The sequence below is a fragment of the Typopeltis vanoorti genome, chromosome 14, assembly GCF_054136105.1.
Source record: "Typopeltis vanoorti isolate ZY-2024b chromosome 14, IOZ_Tvanoo_1.0, whole genome shotgun sequence".
In the NCBI taxonomy this organism is placed as follows: domain Eukaryota; kingdom Metazoa; phylum Arthropoda; class Arachnida; order Uropygi; family Thelyphonidae; genus Typopeltis; species Typopeltis vanoorti.
In genome coordinates this window covers 50,593,411-50,615,632 of record NC_143562.1, presented here as the reverse complement: position 1 = coordinate 50,615,632, position 22,222 = coordinate 50,593,411, and the positions used below count along the sequence as shown (strand labels likewise).

Sequence of the window (22,222 nt, the reverse complement as noted above, 5' to 3'; positions counted from 1 at the left end):
TGTAACATCAGCTTGTTCGAGGTTCCGAAGCAGAATTGAAGCTGTGATCGATGCTAATGGTGGTTATTTTGAGTAAAAATTGTTGATAGTATTGTAATTAACTCTGCCTGTAATGTTTTTTTGTCAATTCATTAAATTTAATAGATACAAAGAAGAGTTTCTTTTTCTTTACGAAACTGTCAAATTTATCCCGAACACCCTGCATAATCTAATACCAACAATAACATCATGTACTAGAGAACAAATATTCGGAAATACTATCACTGCCTCCTGTCTATACGTTTATATGGCCTAACACCACCAAACAGTTACACTACATCAGTCATAAAGTGCAAAGTAGCAGACCATTACTTCACCGCTCTAAACCTGCACACCAAGACAGTATCCATGCAACGCCCCACAAAAGAAAAGCAAAACAAAACCATAATATACGAAGAAGTAGTCAACCACGAAATACCAACTGGGAACACATGGCATCAGATTCAGCAGATATCTTATACAACAACATTAAACTCACACTGGAGGAAATATATAAGAAATCTGCAAAGAAAATTAGAATTCGCTCAAACACAACCCAAAATCCTTGGATAACACAAAACATAATCCTAGAAATACACAGAAAGGATTCTCTATGGAAAGAATTAAAGTGATATCCAAATAACAGAGCCTTAAAAACCGAATATAAGATAACAAGGAATCGTCTTACAACACAAGAAATGCAAAAAGAAACTACTACAGAGACAAATTAACCTCTCCACACAACAACATGAAACAAAACTGGCATCTGATCAACGAGATGCTAGATTGTGCTCCCAACACCACCGCCTCCGAAACCCTAAAACACAGCTTCGTGAAAGACGCAAAACCTATCCAACAACTAGCAAACGACTTTAAACAATACTTTGCAGACTCCATACAAGAACTACACAGAAATATTCCCCCAATCACAAAACATGATCCTCCGCTTGGACCACAATCAAAACAGACATTATGGTTCCCAACCATAAAAGAAGCAGAACTTCTCTCTGCAATACATCAAATCATACCAAAGAAGGGTCCAGGAATTAATGGGATAAGACCTAAAGATATAAAGCATCATGCAACTAGTTTAAGTCCTATCCTACTAAAATTAATAAATAAAATATTTAAAACAGGACAGATACCAAGTATGCTAAAGATCGCCATAATCACACCCATACAAACATGGAAAAAGAAATTTATTTACAAAAAAGAAATTCAGCAATTACAGACCCATAGCAACATTACTAATTATCAATCAAATTATGGAGCGGATCATACTGAAGAAACTCACAGCATACACAGAGACCTTTCATATTATCCCCAAAACACAATATGGTTTTCAGAAAAATAAGGGAACAACATCTCTCTCTTGAAAGACTTTACAGACATAATTAATACCGCCTTAGACAAAACCAAAATTGCCATGATAGTCTTTATTGATCTAACTAAAGCATTCGATACACTCACACATCAAACCTTGTTAGAAAAGCTGAGGCATGTTGGAATAGATGGGCTTCTTCACAGGTGTTTACAAACTACCTTCAAAATAGAAAGAGCATATCACACGTATCGGATCAAACCGAAGCAGAGAGCTACCAGTAACCTGTGGCGTAGCACAGGGAGCTGTACTCTCCCCAACTCTATTCAACATTTACACGCACGATATTAATCAGTTACCACTCAAAGGTAAGATATTCCAATACGCAGACGATACAGCAATAATATCCATCCATAATAACGCAAGCATAGCCCAAACAAATATGAAACATGACATAAATCTGATCATAAATTTGCTCACGAATAGCTCCATACACCTAAACTCAGAAAAGACAAAATTAATGATATTCAGAAATCCACTGACTCGACCAGTTGATAACAAATATATAACCATCCAACATCCACTTTCCAACATAAGGAGGACTATACAGACACTGTTTAACTAAAACAACAAGTGGAATATATTTAAGGATGTGTACTCGCATGCTGCGTCATTCCTACAGGAGAAGCCTATACTCGTTCTCATCTTCAATCACATGTGGACAAATTATTTCGAACAACTTGAACAAAGTGTCTGCTATTGATCAATCAGTGATATATTGCACTGTTTTGAATATTACACTAATATGGAAGCGATGGAATGTATGAATTTTTTTTTGCTTTATTAAAGCAGAGATCTTGTTATAATAATTACAGCATAACAGGAGAAGTTATAGTAAACTATTAGACGCAAACTCTTCTTTGAAAAACAAGCATTAATAGTATGAAAAGTGCAGAAATTGCGGCTTTTATCATATTATTATATTCACCTGCATTTATGGAAATTTGAACACTTTACATTCAATCCCGAATTAAATTAACCCACGAACTGGATAACGGCTTCATATCTGACTTCATTTTCAATCACAGGAACATTAAATTAATGTTAGTGAAATTCAATAAAAATATTAAGTAAAGAAATAACTTTTGTTTTAAAAATTTATGTAGAATAACTTAAACAAAATAAATTATTGCTATGACATATTGATATTTGTTAACTTTCTACATCTGTATCTTATTTCTCGTAACAGACAGTTGATGTCTATAAGACATCTAAGGAAAAGTGTTGGAAAACAGCTTGTGGAAACTCTACTCAAAATGATGAAAACCAAGATCATAATAAGAAGAAAGAAGAACGGATACGAAAAGTAAGATTATTTCAGTTGTGGTATTAAATAGCCATTACTCCATTGAATGAATTATTTTCTGATGAAGTTTCAATCGTAGAACCAGAGAATCTATCAGTCGTTTCATTCATCCTGTTACGGGGGTATTTACAAATGCTAAACTGCATACAGAACAATACTGAAATATCTTATTACTTAATGTGATAAAAGAAATGAGCGGACATCTATGAATTATAATCTCTATTGAAGGTCGATAAGCAGTCAAAGAATTACTACCTACAGTAATGAGTCTTGAGATTTCTCCATACTGTTATTGTTTTTGACACTAATTTAAAAAAAAAATCAGCTAACGCCTATGTTGTTCCCGTATAGGGAGTAGGCGGGGCCGTTTACCCTATCTAACTTTTGGAGACTGAGTGGGTAGTTCAATCTCCACTGGTAGCCAATCAGAGAGATAGCTGGCCCAAGGTTATCACTGATTCATCGGTACGCAGTGAAGAAGGCTGCAAGCTAGTGCCGCCATTTCGTGGTCTCTAACTCTACCACAATATTTTTAATGTCTGAAAATAGTGTGGGTTCTACGATCGATTTTCTTGAGTTTACGAGACGAAAACCAGAGTTTCCGGGAGAAAAAACCCGCTAGCCCGTGACAGAGATCGACTAACTCGGAAAACGGTCGAAAAAAGGCTTAGAAAAAGTTCATGAAGTCGGCGACTAGATTTGAACCACCAAATCCTTTCTTCGTGCGGTCAAGCGCTGTAGAGTGAAAACGCTCTTCTACTAAGCTACACAGCTTCTTTGACACTAATTATACATTGATATTTTCGAAATAAAATTTAATCTTCGAATTCAAAACCTGATTTTCTAAGTGATTAAGTAAATCCAAGTGAATCTTCTGAGAATAATTTTATTTCTTTCTGAAATGATAATTCTCCTTTTAATTTGTTTTCTTTAATAACTTTCTCATTCTCAGCATCATAATTTCGCCAGTGTGATTTCAGTTAAAAGTTGAAATCACTTAAAGTTTTAAATCATTCTAATTTTTAAATCATTATGCTCCTCCTCCTCATATGCTGGCAAGTCATTGATTATAATCTGATAACAACAACATTTTTAATTTCCTGTTTTTGAAGATTTGCGAACGATCAGAAATAATGAAACAGTGCAAATCTTCACAAAGGAAAAATGTTCTTATAAAATGAATCAAAAATTATAATGTTAAAATCACTGAAATTCTTAACATTCAAAACACACAAACTCGTCACCGCATTTCATAATACTTTTTGATCTTGAATTTCTTCATATAAGAAAGACATTTTCATGGTATCACTCACTTTATATTCCCATAAAAATAACACTGATCAGTAATATAGACAGAAGTTTTGATAATCATCATAATGTTCTTCAATGACATCATCATCATCCTCATCATAAAACTCACAAATAACGTTTTGATCTGGTCCACTCTCATGTTTGCATTCTTTAATTGTTAACCTTTATGCGATCTACCATGCATTCTAATTTTCTTTAAGATTTTAATTTTATGTGAGGGCATGAATAGTAATATGTGATCACAATTTGGAGTGTTATGAGTCTTGAAACCTGTCACGTCTAGTTTTATTCCATTTCTTCAGTATTCAATGATGAATTTCTCGTGTTATATCATAATATACAATGGATGAGTCTTTTTTAAGTTTATAGAAGCATGCAAAACAGCATGTAATTATTAAAACTAATTTCAATGTAAGAAAATGAAACCACAGTAGGTGGAATATCTCCACCATACTTCAGCGACGGCCAAGCAGTTCAAACATAATCTTTCCAGAAAGTACACTTCAATAACTATCGACAGAACAAGGATTTTAAGTTGTGGGAGGATGTTTTGCAGTTATTGAAACTTATTTCCTAAATTGAAGCCTCATCCCTAAGACTTACCATTTTGGAAATGACGAACAGATCAATTCAGAGGTAAGAATGATTTCAAAAATAACAACACAGAGTGTTTTCGGGTTAACTGATAAATATGCGGTAGCGAAATTATATTAAAAGGAGGATATTAAAAAAATTAATCTAAAACAATTAATCGAAGACAATTTATTTTATCGAAAGACAAGTAACTAAATGGCAATTTATCAAAAAAAAACAAAAAACATGATCGAATAAACAGTTCATCGAACAACAGCTAATCAAAAAATCGATTAATCGAAAGGCAATTCTTCGAGAAAACAATTCATCGTTTGACAGTTATTCGAAAAAGCAATTTATCGAAAGACAGTTCGCAGAAAAATCACAATTCGTCGAAACTATAAATCATCGAATGAATAGTTCATCGAAATATGAATCGAAAAATATCAAAAAGAACTGAAGGTTTTAAGGGATTAACTTGTGATGTAATTGAAGATTAGCACTTTACATATGTTATGCAGACGTGTGTGGCAAATGTTTTAAGGGATATTCCGTTCAATCAGTATATGCGTTTCGTATATATATTTTATGTCTTTCACACAATTTAGAAAATATTATATAAAAAATCTATTATTATTATAATTATTATTCCCCCCTTATCAGTGGCGGCTCGTGCATAGGCACTGCAGAACTGCAGCAACCCTAACGTTTCTCGATATATAAATATATTTATTAATTTATTTATATTTGCTTGCAATATTTAATTTTATCATCAACAATCCCATACAATTCTCTTATTTTGTATAAAAATAATAAAAACCCATCTTGTAGCACTCAGGAGGGTGAAGGATGCTAGCAGCACTGTTTACCACAGTGTCATATTGCTACGCGCGCAAGCATGTGCACGTCATAATGCTGCACTGTCCGCCGCGCAGTTCCACTGTTGTTTATATGCAGTTTGTGCCAGTAGTAGAGTGTTCGTAGTGCTTATCGTGTTTACTCCGTCTCTTTAAATATTTGGACATTGCAATTAAAGACAACATTTGTTATAGCTTTTATTTCAGAACATTATTGGATTTATGATAATTGATTTTATTTTAAAATAATTCTGAATTATACCAAACTGTGTAATTTTATCGATAATGAACAACATTTTTTAATTAAAATTTTTTTAAAATTTTTTTACCATAATTTTGATATTTTATCCAAACCAGTTATCCTTACGTTTACACTGTATTTATAGTGTGTATGTATATTTTGAAAGTTGCAGCACCCCCATGATTCAAGCCACGAGTCGCCACTCCTTATCCTTCTCTCTCTCTCTCTCTCTCTCTCTCTCTCTCCTCAAACGAATGGTTGGAGGGGTAGCAATGCTATTTTAATAGGGAATAATTAGAGAACAAGATGGTTTACCGTTGTTTACTTTATCCGGTTAAGTGTTTTATGGTCAAAGAGTGTATTGCGGTTTGCTAGATGAAACCCTTAAGTTTCCAGAAGTAAAACTCCGCAATCTCCATATGGACCGGATAATTCAAATGAAGTTTGGTTATGCACGGGATTCGAACTCAGGTATTTTTAACTAAAGAGCTTCGTTTATAACAACTGAACTACGGAGATTGCGTTATTATTATTAGGGATATTAGTATTAGTATGGTGACGTCTGCACACACACACGCACGCACGCACACACACACACACACACACACACACACACACACACACACACACACACACACACACACACACACACACACACACACACACACACACACACACACACACACACACACACACACACACACACACACCATTTATATGGGATGAATGTTATTCCGATTTGGTATTTGAACCTGTTACAAAAATTTGTAGGAACTTTCAACTTTTCAGCTCAAATATATTCGGTGCTACAAAGGGACAAAATGTCGACATTTTATATTGTAATAACTCTTTGATTTCGTGGAATACCCGCATACGTCTCAATTTGCAAAATACACAAGAAGTCTGTGTGGTTCATTATTAGTTCTAACAAGATCACTTTTTATTAGAGAATTTCGATAAAGAAGTTTCGAAGTGATATTAATTCGGCTCTAGCTGGATGAAATTAAATGAAATTTTATACTTATAGTTAAGATCAACATTCAAATTCCAATTTTGATTTCAATCTGGCCATCGTAATTGTGAAAAAATTAGGTAGAACCAACTTATTTTGCCTTGAGATAAATCACTATCTACACAATGCAACAGCAGGCACGCTTAGAGAATAATGCTATAAAAAACAATAATATAATTATAACATCGCAATGACCACGTACATATGTTGTCCACAGGTTGGATGATGGTAGGTATTCTTACCGAATACTTTAAAACAAGAGTTTTCAAGAAAATTCATATTTCGATGATTTATGAAATAATTCATTAAAAATTTACCGGTGATTTGTTTTTCGACGAATTGCATTTGCAAAGAATTGTCGTTCGACGAATTGTTTATTACCTAAATTACTTTTTCAATGGATTGCCATTTAGTAAATTGTTTGGAATGGAAATTTCGCGGCTTCAAAACTATCTTCAGTTTTTAATTTCACTATTCGCACCTTTTTGTGTAGGAAGCTATAAAGATGCATTGCTTTGGAGACGTCAAACTTATTTTCGTTGTTTCTTTCCTTTTTTCCCTTTTGTTTTTTTTGTAGATTTTTAGATTTTAGGTTTTTCTTTTTCTATCTACTTTATTTATTTTTATTTTTATCTCATTAGTTAGATTTAATCCTTTTACTATAGCTAGTTTTTAAATCATCATTTTTAATATTGGAATAGCGTATGTCTACAGCTCTTGTCATAAGATATTTTCAACTGCATTTCTTTACTTGTTTTGTGATATTACAATTAATTCATTTTCGCAAAGAAACATAGTGGCTGCTACGATATTTAAAATTTTTGAAACATTTCTTTCTTTTGGCACTCATTTAGTACTTAGAGTTCATTTTGCTAATTGCAGAAAAAAAAAAGTTTAATTCTTCTTGAACTGAATTACACATCTAGTCCTTTTCTGGTACAACCACATGGCATTTATACTTTCCTCAAACCCACTTTAACATTTCATGTTATCAATTGTACTCTGCAATCAACTTTGGAAACAGGAATATGTCACATAGTTATTTTCACATTCTTTGTCAAATTCATTTTGACTACTTCTCCATTGTACATTCCCTTACGTGGGATTAATACCACTTAAGATAAGATGCATTAACAATGCAATCAAAAAATAAAATAATGCTTAATGAATGGCTGCTTTCTGTCACACTTGCCCTATTTCTGCATTATTTATTTTACACAGCGTAGTCTGAAAGGGTCTAGGCCTCAACCATAAATGGCAACTCTATCGGCAAGAATTTTTTTTCTAAGTTGTTACATCTGTCTTAAGCATCCATGTGAAATTACAAGTCATTCTATCAAGTAGTTTGTTTTATACAGCTGCCTGAAGTAAAGGTGTTGTCTGTATCCCTTCAAATGTATAAAATTGAGTATCGTACTGTTATAATCTTCTTTGTATGAGAAGGTTTAACGCCAAAAGAAATTCATTCGAAGTTCATAAAAGTTTATGGGCACTCTTCTCCTTCGTGTTTGACAATTAAGAAATGGGCTGCCGAGATTAACCGTAGCTGTACCAGCATTGAAGATGATCCACGTGAAGGACGTCCAAAAAGTGTAACAATACCAGAAATCATTGATCAAATGCACGGTATGGTATTGCATGACCCGGCGAGTTACAGTGCGTGAAACTGCTGAGGCCATAGGCCTTTCAAACGAACATGCATGATATATTTGCTTGAAGAATTGCAAATGAAAAAGCTTTGCGCAAGATGATTGCAGTGCTTGCTCATAGAATATCAAAAACGCACTCGCATGAAAATCTTTGAACAGTGCTTGAATCGTTTTAACAAGGATAAAACTGATTTTGTGCGTCGACGTTTTACTATGGATGAGACTAGGATTCACCATTACACACCAGAATCCAAGCGGCAGTCAAAACAGCGGAGAGAAGTCAGTTTTTCAGGCCCAAGGAAGACAAAGTCGGTTCCATCAGTAGGAAAGGTCATGGCATCGGTATTTTGGGTTGCTAAAGGCATTTTGTTTATAAATTATCTTGAAATGGGTAAAACAATAACTTGGGAATATTATTCCGTACTTTTAACGAGATTAGAGGAAAAACGTCGTGAGAAAAGACCCGGTTTGCAGAAGTAACAAAATATTTTTCATCAGGACAATGCACCTGCCCACACTGGTTTGGCATAAACACCTGCCCACACTGAACATTAAGGGATCTGCACTATAAATTGTTAGAACATCCACCCTATTCCCCAGATTTGACTCCGTTTCACTTCTTTCTCTTTCCAAAACTAAAACTCTTCCTGGTTGGTCAGCGTTTTTCTTCGAATCAAGAGGTGATTGCAGCTGTAGACGGGTATGTTGCAGATCTTACTGAGAACTATTACAGGGACGGGAGAATGGCGCTGGAGCATCGCTGATATAAATGTAAGGGAGATTATGTTGAAAAATAAAAATAATTTTGAAATTATAAATTCGTTTTTTATTGTTAGGCCGAGAACTTTTCAGACCATCCACGTAAGTGTTTTCTTGACATTTAATAACATTGTAAATAAGTATTGATGATCTTCACCACATTGAAGAAGTGAGAAAATCAGTGTTTTAGATAATGGTTATGAGTGATCCCGAAGCTTGAATCACTTAAGCACTATATACACAGGAATAAGAGCAGAGAAAAACATCTTCAGAGATCCCAGCCCAGATTGAGAAATCCGATCAGGACAAATGATTTCCTTGCCAGTCATACATTGAGTGATGGTAGATGACACGCAACGAACGGCGAGCAAATCGCAAAGAGCAGATTGCAGTTCATAAGATGATCTCTTGATAAGGAAATTTCTATGCTGTACTCCATTAAATCACCAGCTGCCACATGGGTTTTTTGAATCTCTTCCACGACTTGTGTCCAAAGGTGTGCCAAGTTAACTGGAAGGTCTGCTGCGGAAAGTCGTTTAGTATCCATACATTCCTACAATGAATTAAAAATACGAGGTGGTAGACAAAACTAAAGTTTGTCAAATCTTGAGTAGTATAATGCATTTGTTTTATGAATGATGGATTCCATTCTATGGCAAAATTAAGATTAAGTAATTTAATTTTATGAAAGTATATGCAACATATAATCATTATTTTCTCTCCTTTCTTTTCCAGTTCAAAGAATTCAAAGAATGTTTCGAGGTAAGGATGTTATTATATTATATTATATATATTAATTAGCACAAGAATTTACAAAATCTCGCAGTTTACTAATGTGTATATATATATATATATATATATATATATATATATATATATATATGCTGTTTTTTATACCAATCCCACACTCGAGAAGTAGCAAAACTTACAGCTTAGCAGTGCGATGCTCACAGAAAGAAATAAAGTATCTTTGAATGTGTCTTTGAACAGCAGTTCATAGTTTTGTGAGAGGTAGTATGAGCAAAGCAATTCCAATGAAGAGAATTACATGAAATGAAAAACAATGAAAAGTTACTTCAGGAAGTTTGAAATTGAAAATATATGCTTAAAGATGACGAATTTGTTAGCTAATTCAGAAAAATAGCTCCTACAGAAAAAGGAATAATGACAGGTAAAAAAGAAAGTAAAATTACCAAAAAAGGAAACTTATACTTTTTAGAACGTCTGTAAGTAAAGTATTTTATTGACAGTGGGAGAGAAGGATTGTCGTTTAAGAATTGTCTCTAGAGAGAGCACCTGAAGGCAAATGAACTGTTCAGTATAGCATCAAGCAGTTTTCGGAAAATCTTGATTCATCAGTCCAAATATGCTCAAAGTATTTTGAGCATATTTGGACATTATAAGACAGCCAGAAAAGAGTAATTCGATCATGAATAAAAATCTGAGTTAAATCAAAGTTAAGAGGAAGCGAAGTCACACGTTTCTTACAAGTAGTAAGACATGACTGTGTTTTGGTAGCTGTCATGTTTATTATCATCGCGTCAGTGAAGCATGACAAGGAGGTCGGCCTTTAAGATTCTGTTATGGAAATCTTTGAGCATTGCAATGCATATCAAAATGAAAAAGAATAAAAAAAAAACATTGATGATGTATAAAATTTAAATATACCAAGAGGTCAGCAATGTATATCAGATAAGATCGAATCTAGAGAAATGGAGCTTTAATGGGAAAAAAAGAAAAAGGAACTATCCACTATACCACACTATGAACAAGCAGAAAGGAAAAACTGGCAATTCATCGCAAAGGATTGAAAACAGCCAATAAAAGGTAGAAACAACAGGCCTGTATATTACCCTCAATCAAATCTCTTGGAAACATGAAGAACAACCAAACGAGACTCTCCAAACATGTCTTTATCCACAGATTGATGATGTTTAAATGGAAACTCACTGTGGATCAAGAGTGGCGAAATCCATATTGGTAAAGGGTAATTAATTACTGTATTTTTAAATGGTGAAGTTGACTGCTGAGACATTTTGAATTAAAACAATTCAATTTTACTAGATTTTAATAGATACCAGAATTTAATAGATTTAATATATTTTAAAGATGATATATACAACTGATATTAATTCTGATGTAAAATTGTTTCAAGTTTTATTGATTTCTTAAAATAAAATTTCATCGTAAAATCTATGATTTCGTACCATGAAATCAATAGATTTTATGATGACTTTATGTACATTGGATATTTTAATTCTCTTTGGGAAATAGAAGTATTGGAATGTTTCTTTCATTTCTTTTTTCTGTTTGTTTTCTTTAGTATTTATGCCAAAATAGATGGCAACTAGAGTAGTACAGTGTAGACAATGGAAAACGTTGATTAATAAGAAAAACACTACGCAGTGTGTGTGTGTATAGTCCAATTTTGCGATGAAAAGAAACGGTATTAATAATAGACTGTCGATAAATTTTGTGGTACATGTTTGTGTTTCACCGGGCAAAATGTTCCCTCTTTATGAGGTTGATTTAAACATAAGAACACTTACTTTGTTCAACCAATATTTAACTAAAACAATATTTAAAACCATAAAAATTAGGTAATTCGGAAAAAAGCTATCTGAATTTACATGTCATTCACTTGCACCAAAATTACTACAAAGATGTTTAGCTTTATAATGAAGAGAAAAATAATTTCCATTCATGAAGATCATACCATTTAAAACTTTATTTTAAAGACTAATTACAATCAAAACCTCAAAATAAAATAGTATGTCGACATCTTTTTATAAAAGGACTGCTAAAGACTACAGAAGCCAAAATACTAAATTAATAAGGAAGAAATATTACTTAAATCAAAGCAAGGAAAGAAATCAACTTACCACAGTGACTTCTCTTGTATATAAATGGAATTTTTGAATGTTTAATTAGAGACTAAAATATAAAATTATTATAATTTTTAAAACAAATCATAATTACTGTATATGAATTATATTATTTGTTTAGAGAATGAAAGGCGTTTGATTAATTTATTTTTAAATAAATTAAAATAATTAAAATACAAAAATATTAGGAGTGAAAGCATGGCAAACATAAAACAAATTTGTAGATTTGTATAAACTAATTCTTTCTGTGCAAATTACTAATAAAACCTGTCTCAACTGATACAATAAGTTAAGGACTGTGTTCTTGAGTATTATATCAGTTGAGATAGGAAGTTCCCGATATTGTACCTAATAGTCCAGCAGTGATCATCAAATTTTCGCAAATCGGACATTGTTACTGTGGAGGTCTGTTTTCTTCCTATGCCTTATAGAAAACATTAACTTACATAAAGTAAAGAACGGACTTTGAAAGAAGACTTCTTTGGAATAAGTTGAAATGAATTACAAATCGTGTTATATTCTGATTTCTAAATCCTGAAATAAACAAAGCATTGTTGATTAAAATGTGCCTGTCTATTTTTAGAAGGAAATGAAGAACTATGAGAACAATGCTGAATTCAAAACACTTTGTGTAAGTATTACATTTTATGTATTACACTGACTCCTTTTATTATGCTGAACATTTTATTACAATGTATACTTTTCATGTGCATAAACAAGACTGTCTCAGCAAATAAATAAATAAATTAAAATGAATATAAAGATAATCTATGATATTTCTTTAAAAGCAGTTTTAGTGATCACATCCGCTTTCAACACAGTCGAATTTTCATTATCAATGATTGTTTAGATGTAAATCAAGAGTGATGATTATTTCTTATATTAGTCCTTTCTTAGATTAGAATATTAAGAGTGAGGGAATGGATTGATAGTTTTAATTAGTTTTTTTTTGTATTTTTTATTTTAAACTCATATCTGAAAAGATGTATTGGACAAGATTTTATCACATGTAGGTAACCAAAACTAAGATGATTATTCTAAATTATGCAACGATAGTAAGAGTTAAAAATGAAATGTAAGAGATCGCCTATAAACTGAAATAAGTCAACGGACAGCCATGTAGGGAAGGAGTCACGGGGAGTGGGGGGTTATGTAACGAGTCATCGTTTGTTGCCAGTATGAATTTGAGGAATATAATGCTACCAATCAGTACAATTGGGTCTGGGAGAAATGACTGCGACAAAGGAACTGCTGGAGTGTACAAGAATGGTATCCTGAACCTCGTAAAACAGGATTATGATAGGATGCCATGTTTGAAGGCCCTGTTCAGCAAATTATTGACAAATTAGGCCATCATAAATCAACAATCAGCGATACTATACTGAGGATGAAGAGCAGGGAGTAAAATGAAAGTTCTAATCGCCGTAGACGACTCACCACACTCATGGAACGTGATCATAGGGTACCACGAAGAATAATACAAAAAAAAAACACCATTTGTCGGCCGACACGTTAATTGCGGAGTTCTGGGCATCGATTGGAACACTAATCTCCAAAAAACATTCAGAACTGAGGCTCACAACATGGCTTTCCATGATAGGACCGTAAGATACAAGCCCTACATTAACCGAACCAACAGGCAGTGTTGCCTTTGGTGCAAATATCCTTTATAATGGGGCGTGGAAGCTTGGAAAACTATGTTGTGTAGTGTTGAATCACGCTACACTCTCTACTGAAGAGATGGATGCGAGTGTGGCGGATGCCCGGTAAATGTCTCTTACTAGAGTGCGTAACCCTACTACAAAACTCGGCGGTGGCGGTGTGATGGTATGATCCTGTTTTTCCTGGTTTCACCTCGGTTTGTGCTGTCAGGAGCAATGACCCCCGATAGGAATCTGAACATTCTGGACAATGCAATGCTTCTTACTTTGTGGCAATTCTATGGAACTAATCATGATCTCTTTCAGCGGGACAATGCACGGTTCATAAATCTAGTGCTGTTGTAACTGCGTAGTTTGCAGAGATATGATTGTTACCGCACTTGACTGGCATCCACAGAGCCCTGATTTCAAACCTACTGAATATCTATGGGATGAACTGGAGCGTCAGGTGAAATCAAGCGACATCCTCCCCACAACTATCCAGGACCTCATTACATGCCTACTCGAAAATGGCCCCAAATTACTATTGATTGCTGTCGTACGCTCGTATTGAAAGTATGCCCATTGCTGCATTCAAAGCAGCGAAAAGAGGCCCTACATGTTATTAATGTGGACGGCATGGATGTTTATTTCTCACACAATGCTGTCCGTGGATTATACTTTCCTAGGAGTGCGGTTATTTTCAGGTGATGCTAAATTGGCGAGAGTTATGTAAAGTGGAGGATATGTTTACCTTGGCAAGATGACCTGAATAGACTGACTGAATAGTAAGTGTTTATGTGGCGATGTTAGTTTAATGTAGCAAAGCGTAAGTTATTCAAATTTGGGAAGCAAAGTGGCGATGCATTGTACAAGATTAGTAGAGATATTTTAGAGGAAGTGGAGGAGATGGAAGATGACTGGTTGATGGTGGATAGGGACTTTTACAGTGAAATGAACTCATCATGTGGACACTATTATATTTAAATTGGAATTAGTAATACCGATATGAATTGCACGTGGAATGAATAACGTAACTGAGAATCATGCAAAAATATGATCCTTTATTATCAAAGATACATCAGTGCCAAGTAATCCGAAAGCAGTACTAAAATTATAAGATGCAAACAATGCTTCAATAAGCTGACGAATATTTTGCAAAAGCGATCAATGATAACTTTTGTTTTATTATAACATTTAGGAAGTATTTAAAGTCTAAATATATAAGTGGGTAGAATTACATAATTGTTTATTGTTATTATTATTATTGTTATCATCATCATCATCGTTGTCATCATCATCATCATCATCATCATCATCATATCTTTTAGTTTGCTTTCGTTATGCAAGTAATTTATTTTGATAATATTTGAACACTGTTCAGTTTGTTTTAAAGAAATGATCTTTCAAACAGGATTGCATGCATAAGAGAAACAAGGGAGGCTGGAAGCCCAAAAGCGAAAAAGAAAAATCAGGAGAAAATCCATCCTAGAAAGTAAAACATGAAAGTGTAAATGCAGACAAGGTTTGCATTAACCATGACGGAGGAAAATTCTGTATGAAACATGACACTTATTATTAGAATTCTCATTATGAGAATGGAAAATAAAATCCTTTGAAACTATATTTATGCTTGTGAATGCTTGTATAGGGAATAGTGAATGTGTAAGCAGTTTACATAATATATGATAAATAGAAGATTTTCTTAAATTACACATATAGTAAATCTAATATATTCAATCATCATAATCGCACACTTTCGTTTGATTTTGCTCTCAACATTCAGTCAGTTTCGATTGTTATCATCATGCAATTTATGAATTGTGTATTCCTTACATCACAGATCATAACTGGGGTTGTGGGTTATCACGTTCATTGCCAATCACGCGATATCGCGTGAGTGCCGCTATCAAGTTTCTAAGCGGAATAGTATAGCGTCCACAGCTAAACGGCGCGTAATATTTATATTTATATTAGCCACTAAGGGAGGGATCGACTTTCGTGGAGTGGGGATGGCCGCCAGCCATTGTTTGTTGTTTATGTTAGCCAGTGCGCACAGTGGCGGCGTTCGGACAAGGCGACGACGCGACGATTTTGTTTAGTTATTCGTTGATTTAGCGTGCTTGAAGTTTGGTTTTTATTTATTTTGAGTAGTTTTTTTTTTTTTTGGTAAGTTCCCTATAAAAATGTTAATTTTTGATAATTATTTTTTTTTCTATTTGTACGTTATTTTTAAAAATTCTATGTGATTATAAAAGACTGATAATTAAAGTTATAATTATTATATTTAAGTGTTTTTTATTTGTAAAATATATAACTTATTTGACCGAATTACATATAACGCGATATCGCGTAATAGATATTTAGAGTACATAAATCCTATGTAGATAATAATAAAAGCATATAAATAATATATTTAACTTATTTTGAGCACAATAAAACTAAATAAAAAAATAAAAAAAATTTGGCCACCACACGAAATTCCAATTTTCAGCTTGGCAATGAACGTGTTATATAGTGTTTCAAGTCTAAATTTTAAGATGAGCGTTTTAAACGTAAAATTGAAGCAATAGAAATATTATTAGAAGTAGAGTTGTTAGTCGGAATTACAGCTGAAATGAATGAACTTACTGTAGGCAGTATTTATGTGTGTCTGTTAACTGCGCATATTATTCGGTTGGATTCTAGATCTTTCACGAAGCAAAACCATGTTGCAGAAAACAGTTCCATCTTCAGCTGATAGGAGCATCAAAAATTCCTTTATACATTGGATTTGAATTTAGGTCTCAGAGAAGGAAGGATATAGAGCTTTACATCAGTGAGTGTACTTCATTTGAAATTTCAGAAAGGTTTCACACAACAGTTCATGTCTGATCTTTCAACACTGCACATCCAGCATCCAGCTTTCAATATTATCTTCCAGTTTTTATTTTCAATTTTGGTATTCCTGAAATACTTGTATTTTTCAATACTTGTATTACTGAGATTACGTATAGTATAGATATATTTCCTTTAACATTATTCATTACTTCAGTATGGTGACTAGGAGGATTAAAAAGGTATTTTTTATTATTTATTATTTTTCTCCTTTATTTATTTTATTTCTACTTGACGACCCAGATGAACTTCATAAAGAAATCAGTTTTCTCAGATCTACTTTCAGACTGAATGGTTATTCTCAAAAAAGTACTAAAATACCTTTTTAATCCTCCTAGTCGCCATACTGAAGAAATGAATAATGCTAAAGGCAATATATTTATACCATACATAAGCTCAGTCTCTCAAAAATTAGCCAAGGTTCTCAAAAAATATAACATTAAAACTTTATTCACTTTGCTTCCTAAGATCCGCTCTCTAGTGAGCTGTCCAAAGCCTAGCCATCACAATCTAAAATATCCAGCGGTGTACAAGATATGGTGTGACTGCGACATTCCTTACTTTGGCCAGACGGATAAGTCTATTGAATTGCGTATGGAGGAGCACAGGAGGGACATCGCTTACAAGAGAACACGGGCGAGTGCTTTATCCAGCCATATCTTTATTTCGGCCGATTCTGATGATGAAAACCATAGTCATACAATCTTTGCGATAGATCTAACAACATTTTCCGTTGCCATGACGAATTGGAGAGAACAATTGTAGAATCTAGAGAAATCATCCTCAACCCTGTACATTTAAATAATAATTTAAGCTACAATCTCCCAGACTGTCATGCTGCTGTGGTCAAATACTGGTCAAATACAATATATATATATATATATATATATATATATATATATATATATATATATATATATATATATATACAGTATATATATATATATATATATATATACAGTATATATATATATATATATACAGGGTGTTCGGGATAAATTTGACATATTTATAATTAATTATATTTTTCCGTAAGTTACATGTATTAACACACACTTCTCTTCATTTAAAAGTTTGGACCCTTCTTCATTCATATACAAGATGTCAGAAAGGATGGATAGCTGGAACCCACCTGAATCATGGAAGAGAATAACTTGTATCATGATGATTCGTGCCCGCCATCAAAATAAGGATATTACGACTGCTGCCCAATGCTCCCTGAATACAGTAAAAACAATCAGGCATGAACTAGAGACTTGCAATGGTGACTACGAGGATGTAGCAAGAAGAAAGATCCCTAGCAGACGATCTGATTGCGTTCGTACAGCAGAATTCCTCGCAAATCTGCAGGAACAGGTGTTGAAGAACCCTGGCATTGGAATTCGGGCTTTGTTCGTGGAGTTGCTAACTGTAGTCAAGCCCTGGATAACAAGGGTAGCCAATGGTAGGTCGTATGTATGGCAGCAGGATTCGGCCCCTTGCCACACCTCTGGGAAAAGTCAAAAATGGTTGTCTGAAAATTTCTACGACTTCACCAGTCCAAATGTTTGGCCTCCAAACTCCCCAGACCTTAACCCCATGGATTATTTTGTATGGGGGGCAGTTGAAAAAGACACCAATCGCACTTCCAGTAATACAAAAGCCCAGTTAATGGATAAAATTAAAACAGTTTTTGCGGCCCTTCCCAGGGAGACTGTAGCATCAGCTTGTTCGAGGTTCCGAAGCAGAATTGAAGCTGTGATCGATGCTAATGGTGGTTATTTTGAGTAAATCTTGTTGATAGTATTGTAATTAACTCTGCCTGTAATGTTTTTTTGTCAATTCATTAAATTTAATAGATACAAAGAAGATTTTCTTTTTCCTTACGAAACTGTCAAATTTATCCCGAACACCCTGTATATATATATATATATATATATATATATATATATATATATATATATATATATATATATATATATATATATATATATATATATATATATATATATATATATATATATATATATATATATGCATTAAGGTTGATTTACTCGGTTGTTAAACATATCGAAGTTGGTTCGGTGAGTTTCAAAATGGACTGTAAACACTCATTGGTTATCAGTGGCTCTTGATTTAATGATTTTGGAGGGCAGTAAAGGAACAGTGGCCAATTCAGCAAGGCAATGTGCATGAAAGTATCTGTACTAGAGGAACAAGGTAGAAACTGAATTTGTGAGAGAGGAACCAAAGTGGGTTTGTGTGAGAGGGATCATTAATTAGAAGGACTGTCCTCTTCTGGATGGAATGGAGCATTTGTAGAGAGGATTTTGGCGCACCACCCTAATATTGGAACAATAGCCCATGGCTGGCGAATTTGGACTTTGTATAGAATTAGCAGCTGTGAATGTGTGAAGTAGGGTCCTGTGCGAAACAGTGCACCAATCTTTTTAGAACGCTGAAGAAGTTATATTTAAAATGTGGTTGTGACAGCAAAGATCAGAGGTGCAGGCCAGAATAAGAAGAGAAATCTGATCGTGTTTGGATATCTCAGTATTGCTGAAAGTAAGGGAGAAAGATGTGAGAGATCTTTCTTGCGAGAGATCTGACAGAACTGAGTTTTGATGGTATCGAAGTTTATTTACAAGGCTTTCCTTGGAACATAGCTGGAAGATCTGAGTTGAGGTCACTGTTCATGGTAGATCTTGAGTATTCTAATATTCGAGCACTAACAAGGTTTATCAAATGAAAAGTAAGAATGGAGTGTACTGTCATTGTCAAAGCTATGGGTAGGATTGGAAATCTGAGAGAGCAGTTCATTTATATACAAGAGGAACAACATGGATGAAACAATGGAACCCTGGTGTACTCCTGTATTGATGGCGGAAATCTGAGGACAGTAAATCATCCACTATGACACGTAGTGAGCGACCAGTGAGAAAGTTGGCGATCCAGTAGCTGGCAGATGAGGAAGGCAGACCGTAGGACGGCAGTTTGATAAATAGGGCCCTGTGCCAAACCGATTCAAATGTCTTTGAAATGTAGAGGGAAACCATTGGAGTTTCTCTAAATATTTTCATGGCCTGAGTCCAATGGTGGGTGATGATAGCAAGAAGATCAGCTGAGGATCAAACCTGTACTGCTGGCCACTGATTAGTTAGTATGTCTCTAGGTGGTTCAAGAGCTGCTTGTTGATGAACATATCTATGATTTTAGACAGAACAGAAATCAGAGCAATTGAACGGTTGATTGGTTTTATCATCTTTCTTTAGGGATGGGTTGGATGTGGACCTGTTTCCATGTCGTAGGGTAGATCCCAGTTGAATAAGATAGATTGAAGTGGCGATGCAGGATAGGTGTTTGTTCTGGGACATAATTTTTTAACACAATAAGCGGGATACCATCAGGACCAAATGCATTGTTTTTGTTCAAGATATTAAGTTTTCTTTGGATTTCTTTTTGTCGGAAGACTATGGAAGACATGAAGTTAGCTTTTCGCGGTGGAGTAGAGGGAAATTTTCCCAGATCATCAATGCAGTAATTTGAAGAGAAAAGGAATGCCACTGAGTTGGCCTAGTGTTTAGGTGAGGTAATTACAGTACCATCGGGATGCGAGAATGGTGGAAACCTGGGTGGAGAGAAGTTGCGCTCAATGGTCTTAGCAAGGGACAAGAAGAGCGACTGCCAATTGAAAGGAGACAAGTTTGAAGCATCTGGTCCTTTCAGTGTCTGATTTGGACTTAGTGATGATTCTTTTTATAATCTACATACCATTCGTGGTATGTATATTATAAAAGATTTTTTTTCTTTTACTGTTCGCACAATTTTTTTGAGAACCAAGGCTTGGATGGCGGTTGAGAATTTGGTGTGGAATAAGGGATGAAAGCCTTCATTCTTGTGAGGATGATTTCTGTTACTTGGTCTGAGCAGGTGTTTGGATTAGAAGAACAGAAGTAATCGGCCCATGGAAAGGAAAAATAGGAGTCACGGAGGTCCTCCCAATTGGCCCTCTTGTAGTGCCAAAGTTCATCAGACTGTGAACTACTGGGTGAAAGCTGTTTTGTGGCAAAAGAGACTTATATGACGTTGTAGTCCGACTTAATAAGAGGAGAACCGCAACCACTGAATACTTAGAAGGGAAGCTTTTTATGAAGAATTCAAGTTTCTTGACAAATTGTCGTGAAGTTGTCAAATATTCTGGTAGGAAGACTGATGATCTGGGATAGGTCATTGGTGAAGGCAAACACCTCATCATCTCTGCCTGCTTGATCGGGGAAACTAAAGAAGGAGGTGCCAATTAGTTTTGTGGACCTTGAAGTTCCCAAGAAGAATGACCTCAATATTGGAGTATTTTGACTGCAGAAAGTCGAGCTTTAGAAAGAGAGAGAGAGAGAGAGAGAGAGAGAGAGAGAGAGATACTTGAAGAGGTATGATTGTTTAACAGTGTTTCGAGCGCGATAGAGGTAGCATATGAAGATATGAAAAAGGCGCGTTGATTTGGTAGAGAAATTTTGAGCCCCACCAGATCAAATTATGGGGATTCAAGAATTTGCAGTCTCTTAAAAAATCACATTTCTTTTGGTTGTGGCTCATTGTATTTGGCGAAGAAGATGGTAAAGAGGATGTGCGCATTCAGTAAGAGTTGACAGACTTGCAAACACCGCCTAAATACCTAAAGTCAGTGATTGGAAAAGGAAGTTTACGTGTTTAGTCTCGAGTAAATATTATATTTTAAATAATATTTTTCCTTTTATGCAAAATACACACAATATACATACAGACTGAAACGAACATCTCTAAAAAATGAAGATCAAGAAGTTGAAGCACATGTCCGAATAAAATCGACGATGAGAAAAAAAAATTATTATTATTGTTAGAGTTAAATCTCCAGGGTGTTAAGATCTAATCGAGAGACCCCCGTCACCTCAACAACTTTCATACCCTCTCTGAAATTCAATGGATTGCCATTGAATTTCACTTTACTACTTTAACAGAAAACCTGTGGAGCTCACTCATGGCTCTTTGAGAGAAAAATCTCGCTTTCATTCACCAGTCTTCAAGAACGATGTCCTTAATACGCAAAATGTTGTCTTCTGCCTTATGATGGGCTGCACACCCGATGTCGATCTTCAATGTCACCACGGTCCGATTTAATTTTATTGCACAAAAGAACACACCTGCTTCTTGACATTACCTTTTCGCCATACACAGCAACCACTTCACAGTTAATGTCACTTTATTACTTTGGACCACACTCACAAGGTAGCCGCCAACTTACAACTGGAATTATCTGTGAGACGACAGTAGCGCCATGCCGCAATGGCGATCTTTTTGAACATTATTAACGGGTTATCTGTTAACCATTTTTCTCATTCCCTTTTACTATTATTAAGAAAAAAGTGTTACCTTATATTTCGGAAAATTCTCATCTTTTCCATAATCACATCTCTTACATCTCAGTAAATCTGCTTTGCAGCCCTTCCCAAACTTCATGATCCCTTCTGATCCCATCATCAAATTCACGCAAATAATCTAGGTGCAGTAGTATAAAGGCATTGTAGAAAGGCAAAATGATTTCTATTTCTTTATATATCAATGTTCCTTTCAACAATTATCTTCTGAGTTGGTTTTTCAATTGTCTACGTGATATTTCAAGTTCAAATTTCTATCCACTATATCTCCAACATCTCTAGCCTGCTCAGTTTCTCAGATCACAACCCCAGCAATATAATAT

The 22,222-nt window shown here is 34.6% G+C and overlaps 1 protein-coding gene across 1 annotated transcript in view; it reads left to right on the top strand.

Moving 5' to 3' along the window:
* LOC150099454 (uncharacterized) overlaps positions 1 to 15,182 on the top strand; it is a 42,466-nt gene extending 27,284 nt beyond the window's left edge. The window contains exons 4-7 of the mRNA XM_090404475.1: positions 2,589 to 2,705; positions 9,843 to 9,869; positions 12,576 to 12,623; positions 15,047 to 15,182. Of these exons, the coding sequence (XP_090260601.1) occupies positions 2,589 to 2,705; positions 9,843 to 9,869; positions 12,576 to 12,623; positions 15,047 to 15,124 (270 nt within the window). The 3' untranslated portion in view covers positions 15,125 to 15,182. The remainder of the gene's footprint in view (positions 1 to 2,588; positions 2,706 to 9,842; positions 9,870 to 12,575; positions 12,624 to 15,046) is intronic.
* Positions 15,183 to 22,222: the final 7,040 nt, after the last annotated feature.